Source organism: Syzygium oleosum, unplaced genomic scaffold, assembly GCF_021117445.2.
Source record: "Syzygium oleosum isolate NSW1041296 unplaced genomic scaffold, Sole_v2.1 Sole_v2.20, whole genome shotgun sequence".
In the NCBI taxonomy this organism is placed as follows: Eukaryota; Viridiplantae; Streptophyta; class Magnoliopsida; order Myrtales; family Myrtaceae; genus Syzygium; species Syzygium oleosum.
Window position 1 is genome coordinate 4,152,975 of NW_026607504.1, and position 16,655 is coordinate 4,169,629.

The 16,655-nt window shown below is 40.5% G+C and overlaps 3 protein-coding genes across 7 annotated transcripts; 2 read left to right on the plus strand and 1 right to left on the minus strand.

Moving 5' to 3' along the window:
- Nucleotides 1–925: 925 nt before the first annotated feature.
- Nucleotides 926–1,677, plus strand: LOC115683726 (54S ribosomal protein L19, mitochondrial). Its single transcript, XM_030608322.2, has one exon. The coding sequence runs from the start codon at nucleotides 973–975 to the stop codon at nucleotides 1,438–1,440; it is 468 nt and encodes a 155-aa protein (XP_030464182.1). The 5' UTR covers nucleotides 926–972; the 3' UTR covers nucleotides 1,441–1,677.
- Nucleotides 1,678–1,989: 312 nt separating this feature from the next.
- On the minus strand, nucleotides 1,990–3,653 carry LOC115683725 (uncharacterized). 3 transcript variants are annotated; one of them, XM_056320474.1, is made up of 2 exons: nucleotides 3,492–3,653; nucleotides 1,990–3,262 (listed from the first exon to the last, which is right to left on the minus strand). In XM_056320474.1, exon 2 carries the CDS (start codon nucleotides 2,767–2,769, stop codon nucleotides 2,212–2,214), a length of 558 nt encoding a protein of 185 aa, XP_056176449.1. In that variant the 5' UTR covers nucleotides 2,770–3,262; nucleotides 3,492–3,653; the 3' UTR covers nucleotides 1,990–2,211. The 3 variants fall into 3 exon arrangements, with proteins under 3 accessions (XP_056176449.1, XP_030464180.1, XP_056176450.1); XM_030608320.2 differs by having other exon boundaries at nucleotides 1,990–2,895; nucleotides 3,492–3,652; XM_056320475.1 differs by having other exon boundaries at nucleotides 1,990–2,853; nucleotides 3,492–3,650.
- A 2,372-nt stretch (nucleotides 3,654–6,025) lies between these two features.
- On the plus strand, nucleotides 6,026–16,183 carry LOC115683686 (DNA mismatch repair protein MLH3). 3 transcript variants are annotated; one of them, XM_056320367.1, is made up of 26 exons: nucleotides 6,028–6,372; nucleotides 6,462–6,598; nucleotides 7,720–7,771; nucleotides 7,855–7,902; nucleotides 8,536–8,690; nucleotides 8,797–8,854; nucleotides 9,280–9,337; nucleotides 9,467–9,559; nucleotides 9,634–9,799; nucleotides 9,894–9,909; nucleotides 10,023–10,243; nucleotides 10,734–10,803; nucleotides 10,888–10,971; nucleotides 11,176–12,681; nucleotides 12,769–12,862; nucleotides 12,945–13,000; nucleotides 13,409–13,476; nucleotides 13,595–13,792; nucleotides 14,115–14,159; nucleotides 14,236–14,289; nucleotides 14,391–14,497; nucleotides 14,755–14,803; nucleotides 14,992–15,051; nucleotides 15,148–15,220; nucleotides 15,647–15,732; nucleotides 15,833–16,183. In XM_056320367.1, the coding sequence occupies exons 2-26, from the start codon at nucleotides 6,473–6,475 to the stop codon at nucleotides 16,004–16,006; spliced, it is 3,717 nt and encodes a 1,238-aa protein (XP_056176342.1). In that variant the 5' UTR covers nucleotides 6,028–6,372; nucleotides 6,462–6,472; the 3' UTR covers nucleotides 16,007–16,183. The 3 variants fall into 3 exon arrangements, with proteins under 3 accessions (XP_056176344.1, XP_056176343.1, XP_056176342.1); XM_056320368.1 differs by lacking the exons at nucleotides 15,148–15,220; nucleotides 15,647–15,732; nucleotides 15,833–16,183 and having other exon boundaries at nucleotides 6,027–6,372; nucleotides 14,391–14,478; nucleotides 14,992–15,035; XM_056320369.1 differs by lacking the exons at nucleotides 14,755–14,803; nucleotides 14,992–15,051; nucleotides 15,148–15,220; nucleotides 15,647–15,732; nucleotides 15,833–16,183 and having other exon boundaries at nucleotides 6,026–6,372; nucleotides 14,236–14,316; nucleotides 14,391–14,498.
- The last annotated feature ends 472 nt before the right edge of the window (nucleotides 16,184–16,655 follow it).

The window sequence follows — 16,655 nt, forward strand, 5'->3', positions numbered from 1 at the left end:
GCTGTCGCGTGTTACGTCACATAACAAATTTTTTATTTCTCTTAACACCGTTAACTATAAAATATAAATTCCATCTATTTTTTTTTTGTTTGAATACCAAGATGAAGCTCATAATTTTTTAGAAAGTAATTTTATTGTCGTGCAACTGATTTATTGTCTTATCAAATTAATTCATCGTATCAAACTAAAGCAAAAAAAAAAAGGAATTGATTTGATATTAAGTATCAACCGAAAAAAGGAATTGATTTACAGATAAAATTTAGTTCCATTCACCAAATCAGTTAATTTTATTGGTCCCTATCGAATTATACAAATGTCTTTCTATATGTATGTATCATGTTAATTTGCTTTTGTTTTGTGCATTAATCTTTCATTGTAATAATATCGAATTATAGGCCAATCGATTTTGTTATTACATCTACAGGAATATAGAAAAGCAATACTTACTTTTATAAAATTACTGGGATCAAGTTCTCGGCTTTCTCGAAGAACTAAATATTTTTATCTTGTAATAGGCAAAATTAAAATGTCAGCATACTACACTGAGCTCTTTTAATAAGTAACATGTGTTACATTCTTATCGCCGATCATATTCAACAAACTCACTCAGTAGCAAAGAAAAATAATGACATTATAATAATCCTAGGATTATGCTAAAAAAAAGGATTTCACAGAAAATTTAATTTTCTCCGGTGCAACAAGCAGGCCCGTTCTAGTGTTCTGCTAATGTAATATTCTGGCCAAAAAAAATTACACGAAAACCGGAAAAAAAAATAAGACAAAAAGAGTGGAAGGAATAAAAGAAAAAGAAAAAAAGAAAACTCACAATTAATTTTTACATTGGGCCGTTCCAGTAAAAAGTAAAATGGGCCCAATAAAAATCTTGAGGCCCACAGGGTTCAACTAAACCCTGCGCTCTCTCTCTCTGTCTCTCTCTGTGTCCGCGCTCGCTGATCCCCGTCCGCCACCAACATGTCGACCTTGAAGGAGATCTTGACCCGCCGCCCCGTGGCGGCGACGATCAGGCTCACCGTCCCCGCCGGCGAGGCCCGGCCGATGCCGCCGGTGGGGCCGGCGCTCGGCCAGTACAGGCTGAACTTGATGGCGTTCTGCAAGGACTTCAACGCCCGGACGCAGAAGTACAAGAAGGACACGCCCATGTCCGTCACCGTCACCGCCTTCAAGGACAACACCTTCGAGTTCACAGTCAAGTCGCCGAGCGTCACGTGGTACCTGAAGAAGGCCGCCGGGGTCGAGTCCGGCAGCGGCCGGCCGGGCCACGAGGTAGCGTCCACGATCGGGCTGAAGCACGTCTACGAGATCGCGAAGGTGAAGCAGTCGGATCCCTACTGCCAGTACATGTCCCTGGAGTCGATATGTAAGTCCATCATCGGGACTGCGAATTCCATGGGGATTCAGGTCGTGAAGGCGCTGGAGTGAGTTCGGGATAAAGCGATTTTTGCAGATGGGTCGGGGTAATTCGTTGGTTCAGGAGGAATGCCTGGCGTTTGAGGAGACAAGGAAATGCATTAAGCGAAATGTTCGATGTAATTCATGTTTTGATGAATTGGGAAGATGCTATTGCGTGTTTTCTTCTTGATACTGAGGTTTTATGCCATTCAGAACATTAAGGTTTGATGTTGATTTAGCGTTTGATTCAGAGAGCATGTTGGGTCATCCTGAGATGTGTTTTCTTCGTCTTTCTGTGCTCCTACTCAAAGAAAGCTTCAATCTTTGCTGTTCAGATTATTCACCAAAGGTTCTAGCTTTGGATAAACCTTCGATGAAATTTCTTTCGATTTGGTATGATTTTTGAGGAAATCGCCCGCCTTTTAAGAATTCAAAACCAAGCAAAGGCTTCATGGAACTTTGCAAAGAACCTTGGCAGGTAGTATGTTCAAGGATGACGCTTTCTTCATGAGGTGTTTGATCAAATGGGTCCTCGATCAATTAGGCCGCAACCTCTCAAGCAATTTAGCTCCTCAATCATAGTCTAGAAACTATTTCGGGTCATCGTCATTTCACAAAATGAAAATAACATGGAATAATATGTACTGGGTATTTGGTTTTGTTTACACCCACGGTTTACTATCAGGATGAAACTCAGGTCCTCTAATTTGTAGATGGATCTGCAACCCTTACACAGACAGCAAATAACATGGGAGGACCACTACACAAAGGCTAGTTTTCTTAATTTGAGAATCGTATCGATCATTTAGTTCTATGTGCAGTTGGTACATTGTTTCTCGAAGAGCTGTTCATGACTCGGCGCAGTCTCCGAGCCAATTCTTCGTCTGTCTTGCAATTTGCAATCACCCTGTTCCTTTCGTACAGTGAGTGAACCGGAACGTGCTTCTTCAGCTTGTTCCTTTTAAGCGACGTCTCATTGTGATTTCCCTCGTTGGAGAAAGATGCTACTAGATCCAGAGCGCTCTTGGCTGCAGCAACCGCCTTAGCTGCAATGGCCGCCTTCTCTTCGGCAGCTGCTCTAGCAGCTTTTGCAATCTTAGCCGCGGCTAAAGCCGCCGATCTTGAGGCCTCCACGATTTCCTCAGGCGAAAGGTTTGGATTGCTATGAACACTTATTAAACTGTTCAGGTGGGCATCAAATGCACCCGACGACGATGAAGAAGGTGCGGCTGTAGAAGAAACATGCGAGACCCCCTTGGTATCTGAATTCTGTTTCTTTAGTCCGGCAAGCAAACGCTTCCGAGGAGGCAATAACACATCAGCATCCGCTTGCTCGACGTCGCATCCATTAGCTTCCATGGTTCCTTCTTCAGTCAAACGATCCAAACTCGGATAATGGGAACTCTCTATGTTGATGCGGCGACTGCTCCATCCACATCAGTGCTGTAACCAATGACATCGAGATCTTAAACCATTCAGAGCATTCTGCCAAACAAACAAGTCATGTGGTGTGATCTACATAAATTGCAAGTCTAACACAAAAATTCAGTCACATTTCCAACAAGAACTCAGTTGCTATCAAGCCAGATCACATAATTGCAGAGCCGATGATTAACGAAAATGCGTTTCTCCGTCGTTAGCATTCCACGCCGGGTCAAAGAAAAATCATGAAAAAACAATCAACGGGTACCAAATTCAGCTCACTTATCGAGCTCGGCTCGGATTCGCAATTTACTCCCCAAGAAACTCAACAAGAACGTGCGAGAGACATGAATGTCAACTCTCACATCATCCCATTGAAACTTCTCCAACACAAGCCAGGCTCAAAAGCTAACATACAACCCACGAAAACCTGCAGAACAAGAACAGATCATCTTAAAAATGCATGGCCTCCACACATGATGGAGCATGAAAACCGCCTGCATCGTCAAGAACACGGGCATAGACGGCGAATTCAACCGAAACCATCGACGATCATGACAAAGCGGAGCTAGACACGACAAACAAAAGCTGATCCCAACCGAATTCAAACATGGGGACTGCGATGAGATCGAGGGACACGAGGATTCCTCTGCAATCACCTGTCTCGGGTTTTTTTCCCTATCCACTTGGAGGGGAAGACGCTAAACGGGTGCCGAGGAACATCGGGGAAGGACAAGCGACTAGGGTTTTGGAGGTTGCAGATGCAGAGAGAGATTGTGGTGGTGGTGGTGGTTCTTGTGGGGGGGGAGGAAATGGAGATCTTCTCCTTTTTGTATGGTTCAATATGAGCGATGGAACTGTGTTGGGTTTGGGTTTTGGGTTAATTTGCAAGAATGTCAAAAGGCTGGATTTGTATTTGGTTTTACTAGTTCTAGAAAGGAAACCCAACATGCAAATCCCCAAAAAACTTGCCCAACTTAGGACATTTTTTTTAGGTGGGCTAACACCTTTTTACTTCGATTTTATTTGGACCTTGAACTTTGAATTTGTGCGATTGGATCTTTCGATTTGTGTAAATTTTCCTAAGGAAATCATGTCGACACTGACTTCAACGATTCGAGTGGATACGGGCGTCGGCTGATACTGAAGTGCGGCATGGAAAAAAGTTGACCTCCGTGGACATGCGGCCTTGAAAAATGACCCTCATATTTGCCTCTCGAGTATGATCCATTGGCCACGTTAACTCGAATGATTTGATTAAGGACATTGAACGTTCAAGAGGCAAGCCCTACGAACTATGGGGTTCATGATTAGCTCTATAAGGTCGAAAATTATTTCGTATGTTATTGAGGATGTAACGAGATTAAGTATTAGGATAGAGGGGATCAAAAAGTGGATTTGAGCAAACCAGGTCCACGCATTATTTATCGCATAAAATATATACAACATTCGTTTTAAACAAAGTGAGCAAGGATCAAGCTAAGGCTGAGCTTTTTCCATACCTAAATGAGATTGCATGGCCCCCACCCAAATTGATTTTATCAATTTGGGTTGGGGGCATGTGGACCGCCACATCCATGATTAGGATTTATAATAACATTGTATAGTATTTCAACTGTCAATGAGGATTGAGATAATAATTGGATGGGTATGAAATCTTAGCGTCTGAGTTGTTGTTTGGGCTCCTACCGAATAAATTTATATATTAAATAGTGAGAAATTAAAACCATTATTTTGTCAAGGAAATATTGTGGAGACGGGATTCGAAACTGTGACCTCAAGGGTATATGCCTTTGAGCTATCAAACTGTTCTATCCCGCAATGAAGATAAGGAGATCCTAATGGATCAACAACCAAAAAGGGTTGAATGCACCTCTCGTCTACAGTAAATTTGAAAGTACATTAGAAAGGGAGACCACCACGTTAAAATGAGACAATGATGTTTTATCGATGTCTCACGTATTATATATGACAATCACTCATTGTTAAAATCAGCATCTTGAAGTCCCAAGAATCTTCAACAAAAAAACAAAGGTCCTAAGAATCGATCGAACTAGGAAAAAGCTTACATATTTCGGGTTGAGTGTACCTATCTCGCTCCTAAATGAGTTGGTTGAGTGGATTTTTGTCATTAGTCATTATTTGCCTTTACCTATATCCATATGAATCGATAATCAAACTCATTTAGCCCAGGTGATCTAATCAAGTTCAAAATCTAAGCCCGGTCAAGAATTTAGAGCTCAGCGGATTGATTGGATTGAGAAAAACGAAAGGACATGGAAGTAAGTTATTACCTAGGAAATTATTTCCCTCCCACCTTAAATTGCCCAAAAAAAAGGTGTTAGTGTAAATTGATAGTATTGATTCACCTATTTTACGCCATCATAATCAAGCTAGCAAACCTAATCTGCATTGGTGAATTCCCTAAAAAACCTCAAATTTTAGGTCAAGTCCTAAATCTGCCTCGAATTTTTTTTGCCTCATAAAAAAAACTCCCAAACTTTAGGTCCAGTCCCAAATCTACCCCGAACTTTTTTTTGCCTAAAAAAAAAACCTCAAATTTTAAGATCAGTCCCAAATCTACCCCGAATTTTGTTTTATGTAAAAAAAAATCATCAAATTTCAATTTATTTTCAAAAATATGCCCTGTGATCTAGTCCTAACTTGACGTAACATTTCCACGTTGATAACAAATCCACATTAGCAAAGTAATTGAGCGATAGGTACAAACCGATGTCGCATTTCCACTTCGATAACAAATCAAACAAAATAAAAATTGTTGAAATTCTCCGAAATAAAACCATTATAGGATATGAAAGTTAGGAAAAATAACAAATACACCCTTAATTTAAATAAATAAATAAAAACCTAATTTTTAGGTTCAATTTAAATTTGCTCCGAATTTTCTTTATCTAAAAAAAGCCACATTACTTTGTTGATGTGGATTTTTTATCGATATGGAAGTGTCACGTCAAATTGGGACTGGATCACATGGTATATTTTTGAAAATAGGTGATTTGTTTTACACAAAATAAAATTCGGGGCAGATTTGGGACTAAACTTAAAGTTTAGGAGTTTTTCTGAGATAAAAAAAAGTTCGGAGCAGATTTGGGACTTGACCGGGGTTTTTTTGGGAATTAGGCAGCTCGAAGTGTATCATGCGATACGTTCACCAATCAAGTATTGTTGTTTTTACGGTTCAGTGAAGAGGGTCGGTCCCTGGCACCTGGCGGGACGCGGGCGATGCAGCGCGACCGCCATTTTCTTCCTGCATTTGTGGGTTTCGAAAGCCCACGCTCCTGAAGCCACCGCTTCGAGAAAGTGGTGCCTGATTCGTCTCGAATCTCAGTACAGAGGATCGATCGATAACCCATTAATCGCATCATCATCGTCATCGAGACCCAGAATCTTGATTCGTCTGAAGAACCCACCATCGACCCATTTCTTTTTCCCTTCAAGAATTTGCGTTCGGGAGCGAAATCTCAACTTGGCATTTGGATCGGTGTGACATGCCGTAGTCGAGCGTGGTCATGGTTGCAGGTATGATGATCTCTGGACCTTACATTTGTTGTGCGGTTGCGGAGAGTGGTTGCGGTGTTTCATCGGTTTCTGTCGGTTGAATCTGTCAGCTTGAGGACCCATGAGTGCCGTGAAGCCCTTGCCCGGTGCTGTTCACAGTTCGATGCGTTCTGGGATGGTTTTGTTCGACTTGGCGAGCGTGGTTGAAGAGCTGGTCTTTAACAGCGTGGATGCTGGTGCCAAGAAGGTAAATTGCTTCACTCGAAAGTCTCTAGAGGTAGACCCACTGGGCGTGCCGATGAGCCCTCATCAGAAGTGAGCAGAGATTCTGCGGAACCTGTTTATTAGAGAGATAGTAGGTTTGGATTGCAAAATTTCAGAGTCTGTGGTACCAAGTGATGCCCACTCTGCAACTGCTTCCGAACCGGGTTGGAACCCACCCTGGAGGTCGTTCCACGAGTTTTGGGAGATTCCAAGGTATCCCAAGATGGGTTTTAGATTCCAAATGTCAACAAGCAATCCTAGTCGTAGGGTAGGGCCACTTTCCCATCTGGAACCACTCGTTACTAGCACTAATTCAGAATATCTTTACCTACAAGCTCTTGTTTTTTTTTTTCTACGTCCCATCTAGGAGGGGACAGGAAAGGGACATAGTTGTCCATGATTGGTTCTAATTTTTTTTTTTTTCCTTCTTTTTGATGTAGTGAACCTGTACATACTTGTGCTATGTTGCCTGTGGTTGCCTTTGACATTGGTCTACCTAAACGAGGACATATCCTCTGTGTCATGGCATTGTAAAAGGGAAAAAGGAAAAAGTCAAAGCAGAAATTAGTATTGCATAGTTGGTGCATTTTGATGGTTCCCTTATATCTGAGGAAATCGAACCGGTCATTCTGCACGCAATGACTGGGATGGTGATGATCTCATTTTGAAGAGAAGAGATTCATTAGTGACTATGATAGGTTGATAGTTTAACGAAGATTGTGTTTATTATGTTCCTGCTGTAATGATGATGATTCATCAAATATCTAAGGGGAGACTGGATTTTGTACTGAATTAGCTAGCTTGTTCCAAATGCCAAGATGGGATAGACTACCAATTTGTAACTCTACGGTTATAATCATGTTTAAGTGTGTGATCAACATAGTGTCCTTCTTGTGTTTACATGCATATATTCATTGAGCGAGGCTCACATATTGAAAATGAGAATATACTTCCAGAAAAGTAGTAGAAGCAATGATAGCGTGAAATACATAGAATTTGGTTGCAAACCCTTTGTCCGTGTGAATGTGCTTTTCCGTTGATTGTATAGCATATGAAGGTATTTCTAAGTTGGAAGCTGATATTTAACATTATGCGCTGTTCCAGGTATCAGTTTTTGTGGGTATCAGCAACTGTTTTGTGAAAGTGGTTGATGATGGTTAGTAATGATTTCCTCTTTTGAGTTGAATCTGTATAGCATACCTGTTTTATCCTATTTATTTTAAATTGATACACCTGTAGGATCTGGTATTACTCGGGATGGCTTGGTGTTATTGGGAGAAAGATATGGTGAGCTATTCATTACTTTTCTGTGGATTTCACATTAATTTGAACTGTCTATGCATGTCGACAGGTTTGCATCATCTGCATACTGTCAACCCAGTCTAGGAGTCTTCCTTTTGCATTGTACAAGTACCGGTGCAAAATGTCGAATAATGTGGGGTAGATGATATAGTATGTACTTCCATTGAAGATTGGTGTTTTATTTCGCTAAAATCTTGGTTGCTTGAACAACTTGAATTTTGCTCTTATTGACCTTAATCTCTATCATTGGCCAAGATGGAATATTTGCTATTACAACAAAACGATCCTTTTTATTATATTCTTTTATCAATCTTAAGTGCCAAAATCTTAATTAATACACCAGCAGTGGATCTGTTGATTCCTTTGCCTGCTCCATAAATTTGTCAAAAGTAAGTGTAGGATGAGCAGTGATATCTGGATATCAAGACTGGGTATACTGGCTGTTATCTGGAGCCTTAGTAGCTAGAATTGTTGTACCTGAGTGCTGTAGGTAAGCTGTGTGAAGAGGGCCTTCTAGATGTGAGAGATAGAAATATGCTGGGTTAGTGCATTTTCTGCTTTGTAATTGTATTAGCTGGCCTTTTAGTTTGGTGTCTGATCTTCATGATTTGCTTTTAGCAACATCCAAAGATCATCAACTGGATGACATGGACTCTTGTTCTGGGAGCTTTGGTTCTCGAGGAGAAGCACTGGCTTCGATTTCTGATATTGCAGTATTGGAAATCATAACAAAAGCTCCTGGCAAACCAAATGGATACCGCAAGGTTTTAAAGGTATTGATAATTCGTTAATGGTTTAAATGTGGTACTGTAGAAGGCTGCTACCTATTTACTTCTTGTTTGTTGAAGATTATGTTTTTTGTTGACTTTCTTGTTTTAGGGATGCAAGTGTTTGCATCTTGGAATTGATGATGACAGAAAAGATGCAGGCACATCAGGTAAGACATTAATTGGTAAGGTGGCTTGGCCATCAGATAAGAAAGTAGGAGGATGGGCACCTTCCTTGCAAACGGAAATAACCTGGAACGTACTTCCTTGTCAATATAATTTTGGGATGCTAGAAGTTGACCAATATAATGGGGATTTTGAATACCTAGCTTCCAGTTGCACTTGACGGACTTCATTGAGCACAGGCTTCACTACTATGTTGAGCAATTGCCAAACTACATGGCCTCCCTAGAAATTAAATTTTGATTGGCAATGGAACCCCATTTAATTGACTTGCAATTCTACTTGCATTTGTTGCTTAATACTCATTTGCGTGCACATAGGATAATACACCAGATTGTGTCTGCTTAAGTAGATTGTCTGAGCTGTTTGATTATATTCAGATTTCACTCGGATTCATCTTGGTTCCTTGCAGTTGTAGTTCGTGATTTATTTTACAATCAACCTATTCGGAGGAAGTCTATACAATCGAGGTTTAACTTTCCTTCTCTTTTAGTTCTTTCAATTTATTTAGTAGATACTGAATGGCCTTGTAAGGTATATGATTTCTGCAATGTTACCATCTGCCTGATGAACCTTTAATTTTCTCTACAAACTAAAAGTCCCAAGAGGGTCTTGGAGTCTATCAAGAAGTCTGTATTCCATATTGCTATTGTTCACTCAGAGATCTCCTTCCAAGTTGTTGATATTGAAAGGTACCTGTCTATCAGACAGATCACTTTTATTATGTGAGATCATCTTATCCTCACATAATTTTGAAAAATTACAGTGACGATCAGTTGCTTTGCACACGTTCTTGTACCACCCCTTTGTCAATGTTGAGAAGGTTTTTTGGAAACGAGGTTGTCAGCGTTCTTCGTGAACTGAATGCTCGTGAAGGAGCATTGAAGCTTACAGGTTACTTGTCTGGTCCATGTGACTCGCTTGCAATTAAGGTTACTCTCTCTCTCTCTCTCTCTCTCTCTCTCTTTCGTGCAGAGAGGTCTTATTGTATTATTAGGACCTCATTCTATATCATGTATGATGCAGGCCTTCCAGTATGTATGTATCCACGCCTTGTATGCTGGTAAATAGTGTAGCGATATTACTAGCTTATCTGAGATGGTTTGGCAAGCATCCTTCCACTTGACGCATTTGGTTGGAACTTGACTGGAGTAGACATAAACTCACGGTTTGTTTGCAAGAGCCCTATTCATAAATTGGTCAACCAACTTGCCAAGGAGTTTGAGTATGTAAATGCAAGGAGGAGCAACAATGGTTTGCAGAAGAGCAAGAGAAGTAGGTCTTGTGCAGGTCCAGCTTACATTTTGAAGCTGAGTTGTCCTCGCTCCCTCTATGACTTAAGCTTCGAACCGTCAAAGACGTGTGTTCAGTTTAAGGTGAATCCTGGTCTTGTTATCTCCATTATGCTCGAACTGGTTATTGATTGTCCCCCTGCAAGTTGTGGCTTCTGATTAAGGTGAATCATGGTCTTGTTACTCCATTCTGCTCATACCTGTTAATTGATTGTCCCCTTGCGAGTTGTGGCTTCTGACATGATTGTTCTTGTTTATTGTTCCTTTTTAATGAACCCTTGCTTCTCTTTCCAAACAACCGATTTAAGGATTTTACTTCAAGATCTCCTCTGTTTCAATTGGTTTGCCACTAGTAAGGATGGAAATGTTTTTTTTCCTAGTGCAATTTATAGAAGTTCGAGAAGGGTAGTGGTCTATGCCTTTGTTTTTTATGCCATCAGTCCAAGTCCATGGCTTCTTTTCTTTACTGGCACTGGCAGTGTTTTACAGTTATTCTTTTTAGTAGTCAGATGTTACATCTATGATATTTTTTGGGAACCATTGCTGATATATGTCTCTCTCTCTCTCCAAAAAGGATTGGGATGCCATACTCGCTTGTGTTGAGAAGGAAATTCAGCGTTTCTGGAAAGTAAATTCAAGTAGAGGTAGGGCATTCCATGAACTAAATGTTGGGGTGGTGTTAATGTATGACATTCTGAAGTTTTTTGACTTTCTTGAGTTGTTTGCAGCAATGTGCTCTCAGAAAAATTTTGATACACTACGAAAAGATGTGGAATTTGAGGAGGACCAGAAAAGCCTCTCAGGAAAACCAGGTATTAGGCTTTCTAGCCTGATTCATTTCGACCTACTGTTTGAGTTACCTTCCCCTATAGCCATACAAGTGACCTGATTTTGCATATAACCTAATTGAACTATGCTTTAGAATTGGAATGACATATGACTCTGATGATATTTTGTTATGATGTCACATGGATCATGTCTGAAGTGTTTCCTTTGTTCCTCAACTAAACTTGTAGTTATAGATTACTCTGAATTGGCGAGGAAAAAGTGCAGATTCAATGAGGAGGGCATTCTCAACCTTCCATCATTCCTTTTAGAGATGCCAGGCAAAGAGAGCCATCATAACTGTAAGGTGGCCAAGGGAGAAATTCCATTTAGAAAGATTCGCCATAAAGGTGTAGACTTCACTGCCCAACAAAATGAAATAGAATCACTTCTACAAGATGGTGATCCTCTACCGCAATCAGACAATTGCTTTTCTGATCACATCTCGAGTGTGATCTCCAAGGATGATGGTTATCAGTGGTCACCAGATAATAGTATTCAGCGCAGTCACAATGATGTCTCGTATGCAGAAGATGATACTTTGGTAAAGTGTTTTAGCCTAGAAGGAAGATCTAAAAATAGTGTAGGGGGTGATATTTTTACTTCAACATCTGAAAACGAATCCTTTAACAATGATCCTCTGGGCTGCAATGGAGCAAAAATGAGCTTGGTATCTTCTGTTATCCTGGAAGAAAGTGACAAGTTTGAGGTTGGATCTGGTAGAAAGAGACCCTACCTGCAGAGTTGCTCCCTACGTGATAATTTGAAATTCAGTCCTCTGAAATTTGCTAGTGTTGAAGAATTTGAATTTGAAAGTGACATCTTCCAGATCAAACAGAAACAGTCAAGCCTTTATGATGACCCCAATTTTCGGAGACATAGTCATAGTAAACAACGCTTCAGTTCCTTTTCTGAGGCTCTGTGGCCAGATGATGTATGCAGTGATGCTCAACCTGTTCCCAAATATACAGCCAACAAGGGAAAGCCTGTTGATACTGATTGTCCATATGCTGCCTCTCATAGGTCAGTTCCATGGTACACAGAGGATTTCATCGAGGAGGATGGTCTCTCTTCAAGTGATTTTTTTCAAATGCAAAATCCTGGCTTAGGTTGTCGGTCTTCAGATTTTGATTCGTTTTCTGATATTTTGAGCCCCTTATGTCAAACAAAGCCTTTTCGTGGGAAACACAGCATTGACAATGTGTTACTGGAAACAAGTTCAGAAGGCCACAAAAAGGCTAGTTACATGTCTCCTTTTAATGAAGGAAAGAATGTAGGCACGTATGATCGCATCTTAAAGAGCCCCAGCAGCGAGACGTGCACCACAACCCAAATGACTGCGGAACGTGGCATAGATAACAATACAAATCTAAGTATAGATCCAAGCAAACAAAAAGCTACCAGTTCACCAAAGACTCTTCCAAAACCTTACAATATATTAGCTGATGAAAGAGTACAGTTTTGTCAAGAGTTGTGCCATGACCATTATGAGGCAGCAAGAGATTATGCAACACAAAAAGGACTGATCTGGGATAACAACGCTCAGCAAAATAATGTCCATCGAGAGAGATCAAGAAGCCGTTCTGCTCCTCCATTTTATAGAAAGAGGAGGAGCTTCATTTCCTTATATCATCTTTCGCAGGCGAGCCCAGGAAACTCTGATGCTGAGACCTACCATGCTTGTAAGGCTTATCCAGGTTAGCTGCGTAGGCAACTCTCTTGATTGTACCATAATGATGTGAAGAGTGAAGTGACTGTGAACTGATTTCCTCCAACCTGTGCAGAAGCCGGTGAACCGAAATATTCCCAACTATCTAGTAGCTTATGTCATTTGTCTTCTGGTAAAGGTTCTGTAGAGCTCCCATTCTATGGTAACAGGTACTCTATGTCTGTCCCATCTGACTTTTTGACTCTGTAAAATGTGGGGTTGACAAAATACTCACTCTGATCGGCATTCCAGGATAGATATTCACAAGATGCATGACAATGGGCTGAAAATCAAGGAACTTCATAAAGGTTTGAACTTCAAGCTACTTGAGATCTAAACTTTGGGAGTTTTGAACAATCTCTTATAACTTTGTGCTTGTTTGGGTCCCTCTGACCTTTGTCAATGGTGGTCTGTTGATACTTGTGTCAAATCTAACTTGTGAACATTGAGAAATGAAGGAGCACACATGGAAATCAAAATGTAAGATTGCAGGATTTAGTCTATTTTATTGTCTATCAGGTCACTAGAGAAGTAAATATGGTCAAATGACAAATTGCATTGCACCTTAGTATCTGCAGATCCATTAGAAACACTCTGGAGAGTTATCTGCCGAAGCTCTAATTGAGCCTCCCGATCAAAAAAAAAAAGAAGCTCTAATTGAGCCTGACACTATCTTAAATTGTTGTTTACTGCTATTTCTGTGCTTTACATTTCAGATATTATCTTTGGGAGTGTTCAAGACTCAAGAGATTGTGGGACTAAATGGCGGGATAGTTGTCTACAGGTTACTGTCGAGTACCCTTGCTGTATTGGATGATTGTGCAAAATGCTGGCAGCCTGACAGTCTTTCTTCCGTCTAGTGATTTTAATTAATCAGTGATTGAGTGCCTTCTTTTGCGCAGAAAAAGTGTGGATCATCTGAGATTCTGGGCCAGACCCATGTACTGGATATCACATCGGGATTCTTGCATCTTGCTGGTGATTCATTAGTACCAACATCCATCAGTAGAAATTGCCTTGTGAACGCCAGAGTCCTTCAGCAGGTTGATAAAAAGTTCATCCCAGTGGTAGCTGGTGGAACCCTTGCTGTCATCGACCAGGTTCAGTTTGCCAACCTTCTTTTTTCTTTTTTGTTGTGGTTCTGTGGTTTGACATGAGTTTCCTTTCTTTGGTGATGGTGACGATCTAACCAGGTGAACTAGAGACATTAGCTATTAACTGCAAAGTTGTATGGCATTTATGTAGGCTCCCAAGAGTCTCAAACAAGAATTCAAAATGCCCCTTTTATACTCAAGAGATGCATGCACGCTTCCAAACAAGAAAATACTCAAGATAACACAAACTGACATATCTAGCCCATGCAAAGATGAAGCATCTAGTGTTTCTCTAACAGCGTCTTTATCTTATGTTCTCTTCCAACAGCATGCTGCAGATGAAAGGATTCGGCTAGAAGAACTGCGCCGGAAGGTAAACCGGGGGCTTGTCTTTCGAGATTGAACTGATCCCTATTATTTTGGGGCTCCTAAGACTGGTTGATCTGTAGGTGTTGTCTGGAGAAGCGAAGACAATTCGCTATCTGGAGTCAGAAAAGGAGTTGGTATTGGCCTATTGACTGATATGTTCTGTAATGGACCTCTACTTATGGCATTAATCATCAAGTTTATCATGTATACCATTTTAAACTTCTGAAGTGCACAGGTGTTGCCAGAGATTGGATGTCAACTTATGCTCAACTATGGTGAGCAGATAAAGGATTGGGGATGGATATGTAATATCAATGCTCAAGGTTCAAGGCCCTTTAGAAAGTAATTATTGGGTTCCATTTGTGCGACTTTTTCTTAACCATTTGCACATCAGGCCCTCATAGTCAAAGTTGACCTAAGATATGGATTATAATAGCCTGAGGTTCGAAGCACTACATCAAGTACCTATCTTCATCTATGCTGTGATTAATTGCGGAAAAAGTACAGAGTTGTTATTGATTAAGAGTCTCATAGATCAGCTGCCATCATGTTATGTACATTGGTTAATTTCACTTGATCTTATTGAGCCTCAATTGCAGGAATATAAACCTTCTCCAGAGGCAGCCGACTGTTGTCACTCTTCTTGCGGTGAAGCATCATTCTCTTGTATCTTATCTTGCTGTACTTAACATTGTTCTAGTTGGATGCTACTCAACTCCCAACAAGCTAAATCCACTTCCCCAGTTCCACCAGCCATCACTTTTTTGTCGCTTTGAAGGTGTCATGCTAACCTATCCTTCAAGATCTATTTTCAGATAATTATATATGCCGTGCAGGTACCATGCATTCTAGGTGTAGATCTAAATGATGTGGATCTCTTGGAATATCTTCAACAGGTATATCTCCATCCTCGCTAGGCTTTCTCGTTTCATGTCTATGCACCTTTTAGATGCAGGTGCACTGCTAAACCTATCTCTTGATCTAATATGCAGCTCGCTGATACGGACGGAGCATCAACCATGCCTCCAGCCGTTCTTCGTGTTCTTAACTTTAAAGCATGCAGAGGTATGAGGGATTGTTCTATTATTTTTTAATTTCCCCTTTTTTTACTAGATGAGTTTTTGTGTGAGGTGTTCCAAGCCCGCAAGCAGCAATCTCCAAGCTCCAACCATCCCTTTATTTCTATCTGCTTTGTTGAGCACGGGGGTTTTTGTTAGTGATTGATTTTGGAGTAAATCAGAAGGCTCAGGTTAGGGATTGTACATGATATAATCATGTTTTTCGTTAACAATGCAATATAGATACATATTATTCTATGGAAGATGGACTGGTTGGTCTTCATTTATGAGTTTTGTGGATACTTATTGTCCTCTCACTGCATAATGGGATTGCCTTGGCTTGGTTAATCTTTTACAAGATAAAATTATGCTTTAGGAATTCTGGATCTTCAGCTATACGCTTCTCTAACTCCATTTTCATTTGACCTTGAAGGAGCAATTATGTTCGGGGACACTCTGCTTCTTTCAGAGTGTTCCCTTATCGTGGAGGAGCTTAAAGGGACATCACTCTGTTTCCAAGTGAGTCAATCATCTCTCGGCACATATGCTTGTAATGTCGTCTGGGAAGATCTTTTTTTCCAATTTCTTTTTAGCATGATAGCTTAGAGCTTGTTTGCAGTGTGCTCATGGACGACCTACCACGGTTCCCCTTGTCGACTTGGAGGCATTGCATAAGCAGGTAACGAGACTGTGCTTGCCAGATGATGGTCCAAATGATTTGTGGCATGGACTGCGTCGGTGTGAATTAAGTCTGGAACGTGCTGCAAAGCGGTTAGATGTGGCTTCAAGATAGTGCGTGATGACTTGACCAGAGAATGTTGTAACTCTGTATATTAGTTGATACGTATAGATTTGTTGTTACAGCACAATCAATCAACTGTACCAATCAACATAAAGTTGCGGGGTAACATTTTGCACCCGCCGAATTCCCCTATGCATTGTCAATGCAATAAAGTTGAACTCATGTCAATGGTGTTCTCATTGTGATGAAGCTGGATTTCAGTTTCCTTTAGAATAAATTTTGTATTTGCTCAATGAAGATTTTGTCTAATGACCAAGTGGATGCATTATCTCAATTCTCAACATCAAGACTGTTAATCGAACTGTCCGGGCATTGGTCGAAGGTAGCTTTGAGTATAGTTTTCTCCTCTTTTTTGTAAAAAAAAGAAAAAAATATGGCCCTAGAATTTGCCTAATGTCACTTGCTAACTGAACCTTTCTTGGCTAGAAAAAATTGAAACTTCTTTGTTGCTTTCTTAGTGACAGTGCTTGTTCACCTTTTTGTTAAACGCCTTCTTCTTAATTGTGGGGAAAATGTTCATAAGAAAAATGTACTAATATCTTTGAACTGAGATTCATGTCCCAGATCCTTGGCTTGGATGCAACCGCGCAAATCAGTTCTAATATCACAGTTCTCTTGATTTTATGTTTGGGATCACATT